At 32.8% G+C, this 14,519-nt stretch overlaps 1 protein-coding gene across 2 annotated transcripts in view; it reads left to right on the top strand.

The window, feature by feature from the left end:
* LOC143205248 (uncharacterized) overlaps positions 1-14,519 on the top strand; it is a 57,308-nt gene that overhangs the window by 36,439 nt on the left and 6,350 nt on the right. Inside the window, exon 4 of one of the 2 annotated variants that reach the window (XM_076418428.1) lies at positions 13,980-14,238. In XM_076418428.1, coding sequence (XP_076274543.1) covers positions 13,980-14,238 — 259 coding nt within the window. Of the gene's footprint in view, positions 1-13,976; positions 14,239-14,519 lie in introns of both variants that reach the window. The other variant, XM_076418427.1, reaches the window with a different exon arrangement.

Genomic DNA, 14,519 nt, shown 5'->3' with positions numbered 1-14,519 from the left:
CACACGTCATCAAGATGTTTGATGAATTGCCTTTCGCAATTAATAAATTTGTTTTAAGATCAGGCAATATTCTCATTTAATTTTAATTAAAAAGAGATACAATGATGTTTGAAATGTTCGAACATTTAACCGAACCGGCCTACAAAAGTCGTCCGAGCCGGCTTTGTGGCGCAGTGGTAAAGGCGGCAGGACGGCCCACCTACTGTTCTATAACGGACTATAAGTATAGTATATTCAAAGTAACAGTGAACTCACATCATCAAGATTTATAATTAATATAGTAACGAACATGTGTAACTAAATTAATACATTCACTCTATGGTAAAAAAAGAAGAATGAGACCATCAAGTGCAGTTAGGTATGTTAAAGGTTAATAAATGTAGAATATAGAAGATATAAAATGTTGAGTATGTATAAATGAATGACTACAAATATTCCGAGTTCGAAGTCCGTCAGGTCATGGGTGTTTTAATTTACTTCACTGACTGTTTGTTTCAATTACAATAATTAAATTAGTCAAGTCTTTTCAGATGGTTTCCAAACTGGTCACTCACTGGTCGATATAGATAGTGAATCAAAGCCAATATTAAACAATATCACAGATTCATTATTTATTGAAGAAACAGTCGCCAACTATAAATATATCAAATAACAGGTCAACTGAAAAGTCTCTGGCCTACCATAGTAAAACATATTTTTTGGTAATTTTTTTTATTCAGCATAATGCCCTTCAGGGGGATACACTGATTATAGCGACCCTCCAACTTTTCGATACCATTTTTGCAGTACGATGTGTCCTTTGCTTCAAAATAGGCCTCAGTTTCGGCGATCACCTCTTCATTCGACGAAAATTCATTCTTTTGAGATCTGAGAACAGGAAATAGTCGCTGGGGGCCAGATCTGAAGAATACGGTGGATAAGGAAGCGATTCCAAGCCCAATTTATAGATTTTTGACACGGTGCATTATCTTGGTGAAGGAGCGGTTTCTTTTTCTTCAAATGCGGCCGTTTTTCGGCGATTTCGTCCTTCAAACGGTCCAATAACGCTATGTAATAGTCGCTGTTGATGGTTCTTTCTTTTTAAAAGTAGTTAATGAAAATTATTCTATGGGCATCCCAAAATACAGACGCCATAACCTTGCCAGCCGACCGTTGCGTTTTCCCACGCTTTGTAGGAAGTTCATCGTGTGCAGTCCACTCGGATGACTGTCGATTGGACTTCAGAGTGAAATGATGGAGCTATGTTTCATCCATTGTCACATATCGATGCAGAAACTCGGGTTTATTATGCTTGATCATCCCCAAACTCTGTTTTTGGTCAAAAGTGAGCTCGCGCGGCACCCACTTTGCACAGACCTTTCTCATACCCAAATATTCGTAAATGATATGATGTACAGGTTCAGTTGATATCTTTAGAGTGTCGGTTATGTCATTCAATTTTTCAAGCGCCATCTATGTGTCAGGTCATAACTCTACACATCAATGTAAACGCATGGAAGAGGTTGATTTAACAACGGCTGTTTTCTGAAAATTCTTTGAGAATTTGGGCTGGGTTCTCATTCAATAAGTCTTGCAATTCATTATCTTCGATATCTTCTTCTAGCCGTTTAAATCGTTGAAACTAAACCTGACAATTAGAATATGACATAGCGGCATTATCATAAGTTTCAATCCTAAATAATGTTAAAACCTAAAATATACACAATAGATTCGATACATTTTTTAAATATATAAATTAATTTATTCTTAAACCTGCTAGTTAAGCAAATAAGATTAAATAAAGAATCCTTGTGCACAACATCTACTTTTGGTCGTAGCAGAATAAAAACTCTCAGTATATGGCTCTGTATATAACACTCAGTATATAATTCAGGATAAACGAAATCCAATTCTGCAACCTGCAGCGTCGTCACGGCGGGTAATGAAAAAAATCCGAATTCATTACAGGACACGGATGTTTTCCTGGTGATGTTACGACCCCTTTGGAGGCGTCGCGACGCCCATAGCGGGCGTCGTGCAGTCACATTCCGCGTCCAGCGTCCGGCCGATCAACGTCGCATCAAACTTGCGTGTAGCAACGACGGTGTCGTCTTGAGAATACGCTTTGGTTGTTCTTTTGTTGTATTCGATTGAGGGTCAGTTGAGCTGGTGTCGTTCGGTTTTCGGGGAAAATGTTAAGTGTATAGAGGCAGCCATGTGGAGGCTGCCAGCGGGATGCCTTCCAGAAGAATTATTAGTTGCTAGGAGACTGGCTTCTGTGCAGCAGCATTCCAAAGTTTTCGCCAGTAGCAATATGATATATCATGGTACGTTGATCCCAACACTATTCCTAAAATTCCTATTTATTTGTACATTAATTTAGTCTAATAACAATTTTTTCCATTAATTACATTTTACATTAGCTACCTAAGCTAATAGTTTAAGCTTAACAACTACTTGAGCTAAATTTAAGAGTAACACTTATACGTAAGTTCGTGTGGTTTGATTGGGTTAAATATTCTGATTTCATGCGTTTTGTCACATTTTTATTATTTACTAGATTAAATTCACGTTTCAATGAGAAATGTTGGATAATTTCGTAAATCAATTTGATTTCGAAGTCACCGTGTATCAGAAGTAACCAGTAATTCGTTGGTTAGCGATAAGCATTGTTAAGTAAAACTTTGTGTTGGTAACATTGGATTGCTAGTAGGTTTAATGTTTTAATACAACCCCACACGTGTAAATGACACTATAATGATCTGGTTTTTGATTCAAAAGCTTCAGTATTCACAGTATAAACATTAATTTTGTTTTAAACATCTTTATTAGATACGTTTAGTACAATCTTAATTATAAATTAATTTATTACCACATTTCATTTGTACTTGGATTAATTCACAAGCAAGACGAGTGCGAGAAAATATATCAATATGTATTCCTCAATTATAAAATTATAATAACCTAAGCTATAGTTTACACTAAAGGTATACACTTCATATAAGTTCCTATGGTTTGGTTCGCTTCAATCTCCTAACATCCTGCGCCCTATCCAGCAGTTGTATTGCTTCCTCGTTAGTATGATTTAGTAATCTTCTTTCGTATTTCAAGAGGAAATCTTGGATAACTTCGCAAATCCATTTGATTTCCAGGTCATCGTGCAGTTCTTCGTCGGTTACGTAGCGATAGGCATTGGTAATCAATCGAAGAACCTTGTTTTGACAGCGTTGTATGACTAGTTGATTTGAATTTTTAGTGCAACCCCATATTTGCACCCCATAGGTCCAAATTGGCTTTATAATTGTATTATAGATCAATCTCCTGGATTTTAGATCAAGTTGAGAATATCTTCCGACTTCCGACTTCCGAACCAGTATAGTTGTTTTATTGTGGTTCTAATGTGTTTGCTTTTTGTCTAACGTGATGTTTCCAATTTAATCTACGGTCAAGATGGATTCCAAGGTATTTAGCTGATTCTGCTTTAGGAATCAGGCATCCATTGAGTGATATAATTAAGCTTTCATTATTTCGCGGCAATGCAAAATTAACGTGGACAGATTTGGAGCTATTACGCAGAATTTTCTAATCTTTCGTCCATTTGTAGATTTATTGACTGCCACTTGTACTTTTTCTATTGCTCCGGGCTTAATTCACTTACATATTTTTGAAAGTAATTCTATTTATATTCTTTGATATTCTGTCTGCAAACATTAAATATGTCGTTTCCAAATATATCCCAAATATATTCTATTCTTTTAAAAAACCAGGCAAAATATATTTTCTGTAAGTTATCTACACTATATTAAGTTGTCACTTCGTATATATTGGTATGTTTATGATTCTTACAATACTTTTCATGCTTCATGCTGACTAACCTGCAACAAAAATCTATAAATAAATAGCACTTTTTGTGCTAAATACACTATAAAACGCAACACAATAAGCTCAAACGGTTTGGTTCTCTTGAGTGTACGTCTCAGCATTTTCCAAGACTTGTACTGCTTCAGTATTAGCATAAAGTCTTTCCTCATAACTTCTTTTGAATATCTTGATTTCTTCAGTGACTATTAAATTTCGAAGATCTCGATCCCTTCAAGGGTGGTACACTGATTATAGTGGCCCTCCAACTTTTCGATACCATTTTATAGAACCTTTGCTTCAAAATAGGCTTCAGTTTCGGCGATTATCTCTTCATTCGAAGAAAATATCTTCCCAGCGAGGATTGTTTTGAGATCTGAGAACAGGAAATAGTCGCTGGGCTACAGATCTGAAGAATACGATGGATTAGAAAGCAATTCTAAACCGAATTCATGGATTTTTTCCAATAACGCTATGTAATAGTCGTTTTCATGCGCATCCCAAAATACAGACGCCATATCCTTGCCAACCGACTGTTGCGTTTTCCTATGCTCTGGAGCGGATTAATCGTGTGCAGTGCACTCAGATGACTGTCGATTGGACTTCGGAGTGAAATGATGGAGTCACGTTTCATCCATTGTCACAAATCGACCCAAAAGCTCGGGTTTATTACGCCTGATCATCTTCAAATACTGCTCCGAATCAACAACTCGTCGTTGGTTTTGGTCAAAAGTGAGCTCGTGCGGCACCCACTTTACATAGAGCTCTCTCATACCCAAATATTCGATGTACACGTTCAGTTAATATCTTTAGAGTGTCTGCTATTTCTTTCAATTTCAATTTACGGTGATTCAAAATCATTTTGTGGATTTTTTAATGTATTCGTCGGTAACAACCTCTTTTGGGCGTCGACTGGGTTCGCCGCCTTCGATGCTCATTTCGAGTAATTTTATTTTCTTCTTGATATGCTCATTTTGCATTTTTTTGCTCCAATTCCCAAATAATTGATCCCTGTTATAATCACCTGTGTTTTGAACAAGAAGTTGCTTTTAAAAGAACCCAAATGTATCAAGAATTACTACAAAAAGCTCAACATCACATAAACCAAGTGTATTGTATTCTCCTGATATGATCCCGTCTGACTTTTCTCTGTTTCCAAAACTATATATAAAATTCTAAGTAGACTGAAAATAGTTCTCTAAAGTAACTGAACATAATATTACAATGACTTTACCAAAATTATAAAGAGAATTCAGTCAATTTCATGTATATTTTCAATAATTTGTTAAATACTAAATAACATTAGTTAGTTAGTATTAACTTACATAAGTTATCAGTGTAACAATTCTGTGTTGGCTCCTGACGTGTATTTGCTCTATTATTCTATATTGTGCAGTCAACAAACTGCAAAGCCAACAAAAAGTTTTTTCTCAAAAGGTTTGGCTGCGATAACTCTCCGAAATATATCAAGCATTAGCAACCCATCAAAATAAATGAAGACTTCATCGAAGAGTTATACAAGCTGACTCGCTATTTCTAATAGTTTTTACTATACGGTTTGACAAAATTTATCCTCAGCTGGATCAAACCTTTCAAAAACTAAAATCCTGGATCAAAGCCAATGATTGATACCATTATTTGGACAGCCATTGTACAATAAAGCAACAGTACTTCTTGGAGAACATCTTGGTTGAAATATTAGAGTCTTATACTCTCATCATTTTTTGACTGCTGACACCACCATATACACAAAAAAACTTTATGGTGGTTATTCCGCCTTGGTATCGAATGTGGATGAATTTTCTAGACTAACACTTGACCGTTTGCCCTTAAAATTGCGTAGAAAATTCACTTTTCATAGTCAGTCACAATACGCCATAGATTTTTTTTATTTTTCGTATCATATCAACATTTGATGCATTCACTGCTAAACAGTCTGAAAGTCCCTTAAGAGTTTGAGCTGAGTTTTCGTCAAACAAATCATACAATTTATTATCTTCGAATTCGAATTTTCACCAATAGATATCGTTGATCAAAGTACCTGCAAGCATCTAATATATATAAAAATGTGTTGACCCGCATATGAAAAGTCACATATTCTCTCGTGATAATGATGTTTTATAAAAATTGATGTTTCCTAGTATCTCCTAGTAGTTCGATATAATGTCATCGATTATTGAAGCCTTATGAATAATCAGAATAGTCGATTGAGAACATATTGCCACATTCTAATGGAGAAGTTCATCTTTAATTGCCATAAATAAACAACTGATTACTTTTTATCGACCTAACAGCGTCATCTTTTAAAAGACGAATGTTTTTTGTTAATCTACCAAATATGTCTTGACAATAAAGATGCAACGTGTTCCAGACACAGAAAAAACAAAAGAACACACTTGTTATGATATTATAGCTGCATTCCATGTCGTCGTACCGAACGTTATTCTTGAAACTGTTTTCCATCACGTATGGAGCGCAGCATCGTAAATCTTTATCTGGTTTCGACTGCTCAGACCGCAAAATTAAATTCCGCTTTTTAGATACGGGTTCTTGGCCAATTAAATTATTCGTAAACAAATCACAACCATCTTGGTATCCGTGTCAGATGTTGGAAAACGCCTCCCCTGTCAGTGGCGTAACATTTAACGCTTTTTTGTATGGCATGGGCGTCCCTGATAACCGAAACAGTCTAAATAAAAAATATAATTTCGCTTTATTTTATTATAGAAACAAAGAATCAGAGTTTATTTTTTTAATTCTACTCAATATACTGTTAGATTACTATCTCTTTGATTCAAACGAGCATAGAGGATCCATATTTCGTCCATTATAACATATCAATATAAAAATAATTTTTGGTTCAGTTGAACGGCTTCAAACAACGCTCTAAATCGTCAACAGTTTGTTGAAATCAAATTCAACTTATGTGTGTTCAAATTTTGGTGTAACATATAAAAGATCTTGGTAAAAAAAGTGGACACGCTATCTTATAATATTTCTAAATGTATTAGTTGCACTTTATGAGTTTCCAAAACTACTTTATACGCTTTTTTGTATTTTCTGATAGGTCTACAAAAAAGTCCGCGATGGTATATGTTTATCTTTTAGGGATAACCCACATTAACCATTTTTATTGTTTACTTTTTACGTGAGAAAATGGCTTATTTACGAAGCTATTTTAAGCAATACGGCATTAATCCTTATCGAATTAAGTACCTTAAATACAGTGTGCAATTAATATAGATCAATATGGTTCCTTATAGCATGTAAATTAAACAAATATTTTCGCAGATATTACAAATTTAAAATTTGCGTTTAAAAATGTGTAATGTAATAAAAATTGTATGAATTTAGATATTCCAAAGATAGCAGGAAATTTTCATAATAAGTATAGGGGAAGAGGAATTGTTTTACTCCAAATTTAATGCGTGCAGGCCAAGGGCAGTAATGAATGAACCAAAAATACTGGATCGATTTTAATCATGTTTTCATTGAGTGACATAGGCATATATATTTTATGCCCGTGCAAAGTCGGAGCGGGCCGCTATGTTTTTATATACAACGTTCATATTTTTTCTGTAGTGTATTTAATTTAGTATCAGCATTGCACCCGTGCGAAGCCGGGGCGGGTCGCTAGTATATATATATATATATATATATATATATATATATATATATATATATATATATATATATATATATATATATATTTCCGTACAGTCTATCGAAAAGTAAAGCACTAACAAAGAGAAAATCCACAATAGCGTGCAACATAGTAATACTCTTATATCACACATTATTAAGAGATATTTAACCGTAACGTTTTTTTCTACAACATAGCTTACGTAAACATCGTTCTCACCAGCTTAATCCGATCTAAACCAAAACGGTTTCTAACAAGGTATTCCGCGAATCCCCAGTGTTCTAACACCGGAGAACCGAAGGCTTTCCATCTCGATATTTTACGAGTATAATTAATGATTTGTGGGCCTCCCGTTTATTTCGCCCATTCAATCGACGGCGAGAGAGATACAAACGGGCCGCCGCGCGAAAGGCGCTTCCTGGAAAATCGGAGAAGGCCGACGACGGCTTAAGTCTCGTCTCGCGGCACAGTGTCGGCTTTGATGGGTGGTCAGTGCGATGGGTGGGCCCCGCTTTTGCGGTTCTCCGAGATGGAGCTCGAGCACCAGTGACGTAGGAATCTCGAAAATAAATTATGCCGACTGTCGGTTGAACGTTTTTTTATTTCGCCGCTTTCCAAAAGCGGTAAACAGAGTTTTGGGCGATGAAATAATCTGGTATTCGTCACCTGTTCGAATCCGGGATTATTATTCCTATCGCTTAAGAAAACATCGTGGTTTGTTCGAAATCTTAATACCCCGATATCCACCCGGTCTTATATCGAGCGATAAGCGTTTCTCTTATAGAAACCGATTTATTTATTCTTTCCCATTCCATGCCTACAAAATTTTCAATCATGGTAACAGGTCAATCGAAAAGTCCCCGGCCTGACACATAGACGCCGCGGCGCTACTAGAATTAAATCCACATGTTTTTTAGTTAACCATAACCCTAAAAAGATGCGCGTATAAATTTGACAGCTGCCGGATCATTAGTTTGTGAATTATAGCATTTTGAGTGAAGCAACTTTTGTTATTGTGAAAAAAAAATGGATAAAAAGGAATTTCGCGTGTTGATAAAATATTGCTTTTTGAGGGGAAAACGGTGAACGCAGTGGACGCCCAAAAGAGGTTGATACCGATGAAAACATTTAAGAAATCCACAAAATGATTTTGAGTAACCCTAAATTGAAATTGAATGAAATAGCAGGCACTCTAAAGATATCAACTGAACGTGTACATCATATCATTCACGAATATTTGGGTATGAGAAAGCTCTGTGTAAAGTGGGTACACGCGAGCTCACTTTTGGCCAAAGACAACGACGAGTTGATGATTCGAAGCAGTGTTTGAAGATGATCAAGCGTAATAAACCCGAGTTTTTGCGTCCATATGTGACAATAGATGAAACATGGCTCCATCATTTTACTCTAGAGTCCAATCGACAGTCATCCAAGTGAACTGCACGATGAATCCGCTCTAAAGCGTGGGAAAAAGCAACAGTCGGCTGGCAAGGTTATGGCGTCTGTATATTGAGATGTCCAGGGAATAATTTTCATTGACTACCTTGAAAAAGAAGAACCTTCAACATCGACTATTAAATAGCGTTATTAGACCTTTTGAAGGACGAAATCGCCGAAAACGGCCGCATTTGAAGAAAAAGAAAGTGCTGATTCACCAAGACAATGCACCGTGCCAAAAATCCATGAATTGGATTTCGAATTGCTTCCTAATCCACCGTATTCTCCAGATCGACTATTTCCTGTTCTTAGATCTCAAAAAAATGCTCGCTAGGAAGAAATTTTCGTCGAATGAAGAGGTAAACGCCGAAAGTGAAGCCTATTTTGAAGCAAAAGACAAATCGTTCTAAAAAAAAGGTATCGAAAAGTTGGAGGGGATTATGTTGAATAAAAAAAACTAATTTTGTAAAAAAAAAGTGTTTTACTATGATAGGCCGGAGACTTATCGATTGAGCTGTTATCTTAACATAAACCCAACAAGCCAGATCAAAGGATTACGGCATATTGGGAGCACTATGTCTTCTCCTGTTCTACACCCTACTATTTCCTCCTGTATAATACATTCGGTTTTTCTATATGGTTCGCCAGTATGGTTTTGACTGCTCAAACTTACCTCGATCAAAGAACTACAAGTGTCCCAAAATAAGATGTTGAGGATTTGTTTAATCTATTACATTGTTACTAGTCGTTGCCGACCAGCCTATCCCACAATTTACAATTACTTAGTCTTTACAATAACTTAAATCTCGGTATATATCTATTTCTATTTTCCACATTTTTATATTACTTCAATAAATAACGGTCATAACGGAAATGTAAACACCACTGTTTCATTTCGTTTTACCTCCATTCACCGAGCCATATCAATTTACCCTAAATCCTCATATTGAATTCCCTATGTGTTCATGTAAGTTTCAATACTTGCTTGTATAATGGTAGTGTAATTAATTAATGTTAATTAATGTAACTTCCTTCTAAATAACCACTATATTTTCAACTCCACTTCTTTCATTTTCTATTTTACGTATTTCCTCCAGCGAAGTTTTGCATCAAGATTCATTCCGAGATATTTAGCGTTGTTGCTATATGGAATGAGTGTACTATTATTTATCGTTATTTGTGCTTGTACAGTCTGAATATACGTGAACTGCACATGCACAGTTTTTTCATTAATTTAAATTTTCCAGGTTTGGGAATAATTTGTGTTGTCACTTGCCTGTTGTAATTTTCATGTGGCTTCTTTGCTATTATCTCCAACAGCAAGAGTCGCAACGTCATCAGCAAATATACCCAGAGTAATATTTTCCATTATACCACAAATGGAAAATATTACTATCACATGTATAGAGTAGGTAAATAATTTACCCCAGTTCAGTTTCTTGTGGTACGCCTGCTTTAGCTTGTTTTATTACTGAGTAGGGTTCTGCTTGTTTGACTTTAAAAATACGGTAATGTAAGATTTTAATTGTTCAGTGTATTGTTTCCGTAACGGTTATGCTTGTGTTTTACCTAAAGGCTTGCGCTACATCTAAGGATCTAGCTAAACATACCTTTTTACCTCCATAGGCTATTTCAATTATATTGGTTATCAATACACCTGCTCAATTATTCAGTGTTTGTTAATAAACCCAAACCGGTCTGTAGGTATTAGATTTTCTCTCCATATATTACAGCATCTATTACATCTTCATTTAATTTTCGAAATATGACAAGAAACGTAGGTATTACAAAATATAGTTAACTAACAACAACTTAACAACGTATACAACTTAACTATTGTTACTATTATAGTTAAAATCAGACTATTATCTATTATGAGAATACATAAGCTACCTTAAAACATTAACTACTCTTAGTTACTTATTGAATCATATTTCATTACTAAAGTGACTGTTTCTTATTAACTTCTTATTAACACAATCTTATTTAATTTATTCAATTAAAAAAAATATTCGTTAAAGAACTCTAATTAACTAATAATATTACCTGCATTATTTCTTAATCTTAACTAACTTTCATTTTTCTATATTTCTGTTGAAACCACTACCTTTCACTTCGACATAATTATATGTTACTTTTGCATAATATATATTGTATTATTAGTAATAATATACATATATAATAAAAAAACACCTTTTCTGCCACTTGTTGGCATAGGAATTTACTCTATCTTCATATGTTCCTTCATATGTAGAGTCAATAGTTTCAACACTGAGGTTCTTTCTTCTTTATTTCTCATCCTACTCATCATCGTTACACCCTTGACTCTTCTGTGATATTTCCTTCCTGCTGCTTCTATATTACTTTTATCTCTCTTTGATAATACTTTGACTTTTGTTCTAGCTCTTGTTTTGTTCTTCATTTTCCATCTTTTTAATCTAAAATATATTAACAATTACATTATGTCATAAGTTAACATACTGTTTTATATTATGTTATACTTGACAGTTTCAACTAATTATCACTTGATAGATAATAATTATAACCTCTATTTGGATATTTAGTACAACTACCTTTACTAAAGGTATCAGTTGATATCCAACTGTTCCTTTTAGTGACCAAACTAATTTTTCTCTATGATTTAAAATATAAATAGTTTTATTGTTATAGTTTTTTTATTGTTTTATTATTTTTAGTTTTATTATTATTTTATTTTATAGTATTGGATTACAATAAAACAAAATCGATCTATTATTAATTTAACATTTTTAACTATATTACTGATCTATCTATTTAATCAGCTAAAATATATTACTAAAATTTTATTACTATTTATTAATTAAACAAGTGCTGCAGCTTAAAGTAGCTATTAACTATTCATCAGGATTACAATAATATTAATTACTACATTAATTACTTAGTAATAGTAATATGAAATAAGTAGTAAGTAAGTAGTAAAACATAAGAAGTTTGAATTTAGTTAAATGCGACATGGAATTAGTATTAATTGACTCTCGGTTAAAACAATCTAAATTACATCTCATTTAAAAATAATAGAATTAACTACTTTAACTATTCATCAGGATTACAGTAATATTAACTACTACTTTAATTACTTAGTAATAGTAACATGAAATAAGTAGTAAGTATATAGTAAAACATAAGAAATTTGAATTTAGTTAAATGCGACATGGAATAGTGTTAATTGACTCTCGGTTAAAATAATCTTAATTACATTTCATTTAAAAATAATAGAATTAACTACTTTAACTATTCATCAGGATTACAGTAATATTAACTACTACGTTAATTACTTAGTAATAGTAATATGAAATAAGTAGTAAGTAAGTAGTAAAACATAAGAAGTTTGAATTTAGTTAAATGCGACATGGAATTAGTATTAATTGACTCTCGGTTAAAACAATCTAAATTACATCTCATTTAAAAATAATGGAATTAACTACTTTAACTATTCATCAGGATTACAGTAATATTAACTACTACGTTAATTACTTAGTAATAGTAATATGAAATAAGTAGTAAGTATGGAGTAAAACATAAGAAGTTTGAATTAAGTTAAATGCGACATGGAATTAGTATTAATTGACTCTCGGTTAAAACAATCTAAATTACATCTCATTTAAAAATAATAGAATTAACTACTTTAACTATTCATCAGGATTACAGTAATATTAACTACCACGTTAATTACTTAGTAATAGTAATATGAAATAAGTAGTAAGTAAGTAGTAAAACATAGGAAGTTTGAATTTAGTTAAAGGCGACATGGAATTAGTATTAATTGACTCTCGGTTAAAACAATCTTAATTACATCTCATTTAAAAATAATAGAATTAACTACTTTTAACTATTCATCAAGATTATAGCAATATTACTACATTAATTATTTTTCAATATAGTTAATTGAAATTTATTATCAGAAATTTACTATTATTACCTATTAAGTAAGAACATTTTATGATATCCTTTTATTAAAATACTTTTTCAGTAGTTTTTTTAGGTATTATTTAAACATGAGAAGTTTAAATTTAATTAAATTTGATACAGAGATATTAATTAACTCTCATTTTATTAAAATATTTCCTTTTGGTAGTTATTTCATTGGTATATTAAAATAAAATGTTTTAATTAGTTTATTTATTAACTGAAGGACGTTTTGGAATAATATTCGATTAATTAATATTTATATTACAGTTTAAAATTCTTTTTCCCCTTTAGCAGTTGTTGTAGACTAGTTCTGGGTTTAATTAAATGAGATATCGAGCCGTTATTAGTTAACTATCTGTTAAAACAATCTCAATTAACTGTCACTTCAATAAAATATTTTCTTTTTATGGTTATTTAATGGGTATATTAAAATGGACAAGGATATATTTTTATTACAGTTTTATAATAAATTGTGTTCTTTCAACAATTGTTGTGTTAGATATGATATAAGTTTATACCGAATTAGTTTGAAATAAATTATTTATTATAAATTAATTATTCATCAAGATAATCGTTTACAACCATATATAAATATTATATAAAAATATATATAAATTTAAATATGTATCAGTATTCTCTATTAAAATATATTATTACAATTTTGCTATTGTCTTATTATCTATTGTTTGAGAATATTTTTATAATTTTACTTTGCTAAAACAATTATCAAACAAATATCTCGTATCGAACTATTATTAGTTAACTACCTGTTAATGATCAATTAATTGAGGTTTTCATTACAGTTTTACATTGAATTGCTTTCTTTCAGCAGTTATTGTGATATATATGATTAAAACCTGAGAAGTTTATAATAAATTAATTTAATTATATATATATATATATATATATATATATATATATATATATATATATATATATATATATATGTATATACTAAAATAATTTATTTATAATAAATTAATTATTCATCGACATAATATTTTACAATTTTATGATGATCACCTATTGATTATCGAGATTATTATCATTTCGTCAATTAGACTGGCATAAAACTAATCCGAATTAATTTTTTACTTATGGTTTTTGTTAGCAGCTGCCGCCGCTGCCGCAGCCGACCCCTACCAGCTGCTGAACGCGGCCACGCAGCGATTGGTGGCCCAGGGTAGCGGCCAGATCCAACTGTGGCAGTTTCTGCTCGAGCTGCTCGGCGATTCGTCGAACGCCGGTTGCATCGCCTGGGAAGGAGCCAACGGCGAATTCAAACTGACGGACCCCGACGAGGTGGCGAGAAGATGGGGCGAGCGGAAATCGAAGCCCAACATGAACTACGACAAGCTCAGCAGAGCTCTTAGGTAAATATCGGAAGACGTCTTTCGTTCGGTCATTTTGAAAAGCGCGGTTTGCTAAAAAACATTCGCGGAATGGTTGGAGTATCGAAGTTGTAAGATATTCATATATGATGATCAATTGTAAACTGAAGATTTCTTTAAAATTATTAACATATTACACGGATCAACACAAAATTGGAGTTTGACTTCAGAGCACTAAATTCCAATTCTTTAGACTGTAATTAGACAAAAAAATATATATGATATGAAAAAGTTTGCTTTTTTATTTAGAAAACCGATTGAAC

This window comes from Rhynchophorus ferrugineus, unplaced genomic scaffold, assembly GCF_030347505.1.
Source record: "Rhynchophorus ferrugineus isolate W39M unplaced genomic scaffold, kcgeb_rfMv2 rfM11, whole genome shotgun sequence".
Lineage (NCBI taxonomy): Eukaryota > Metazoa > Arthropoda > Insecta > Coleoptera > Curculionidae > Rhynchophorus > Rhynchophorus ferrugineus.
Note: the sequence above shows the minus strand (reverse complement) of the source record. Positions and strands in the feature narration are given on the sequence as shown.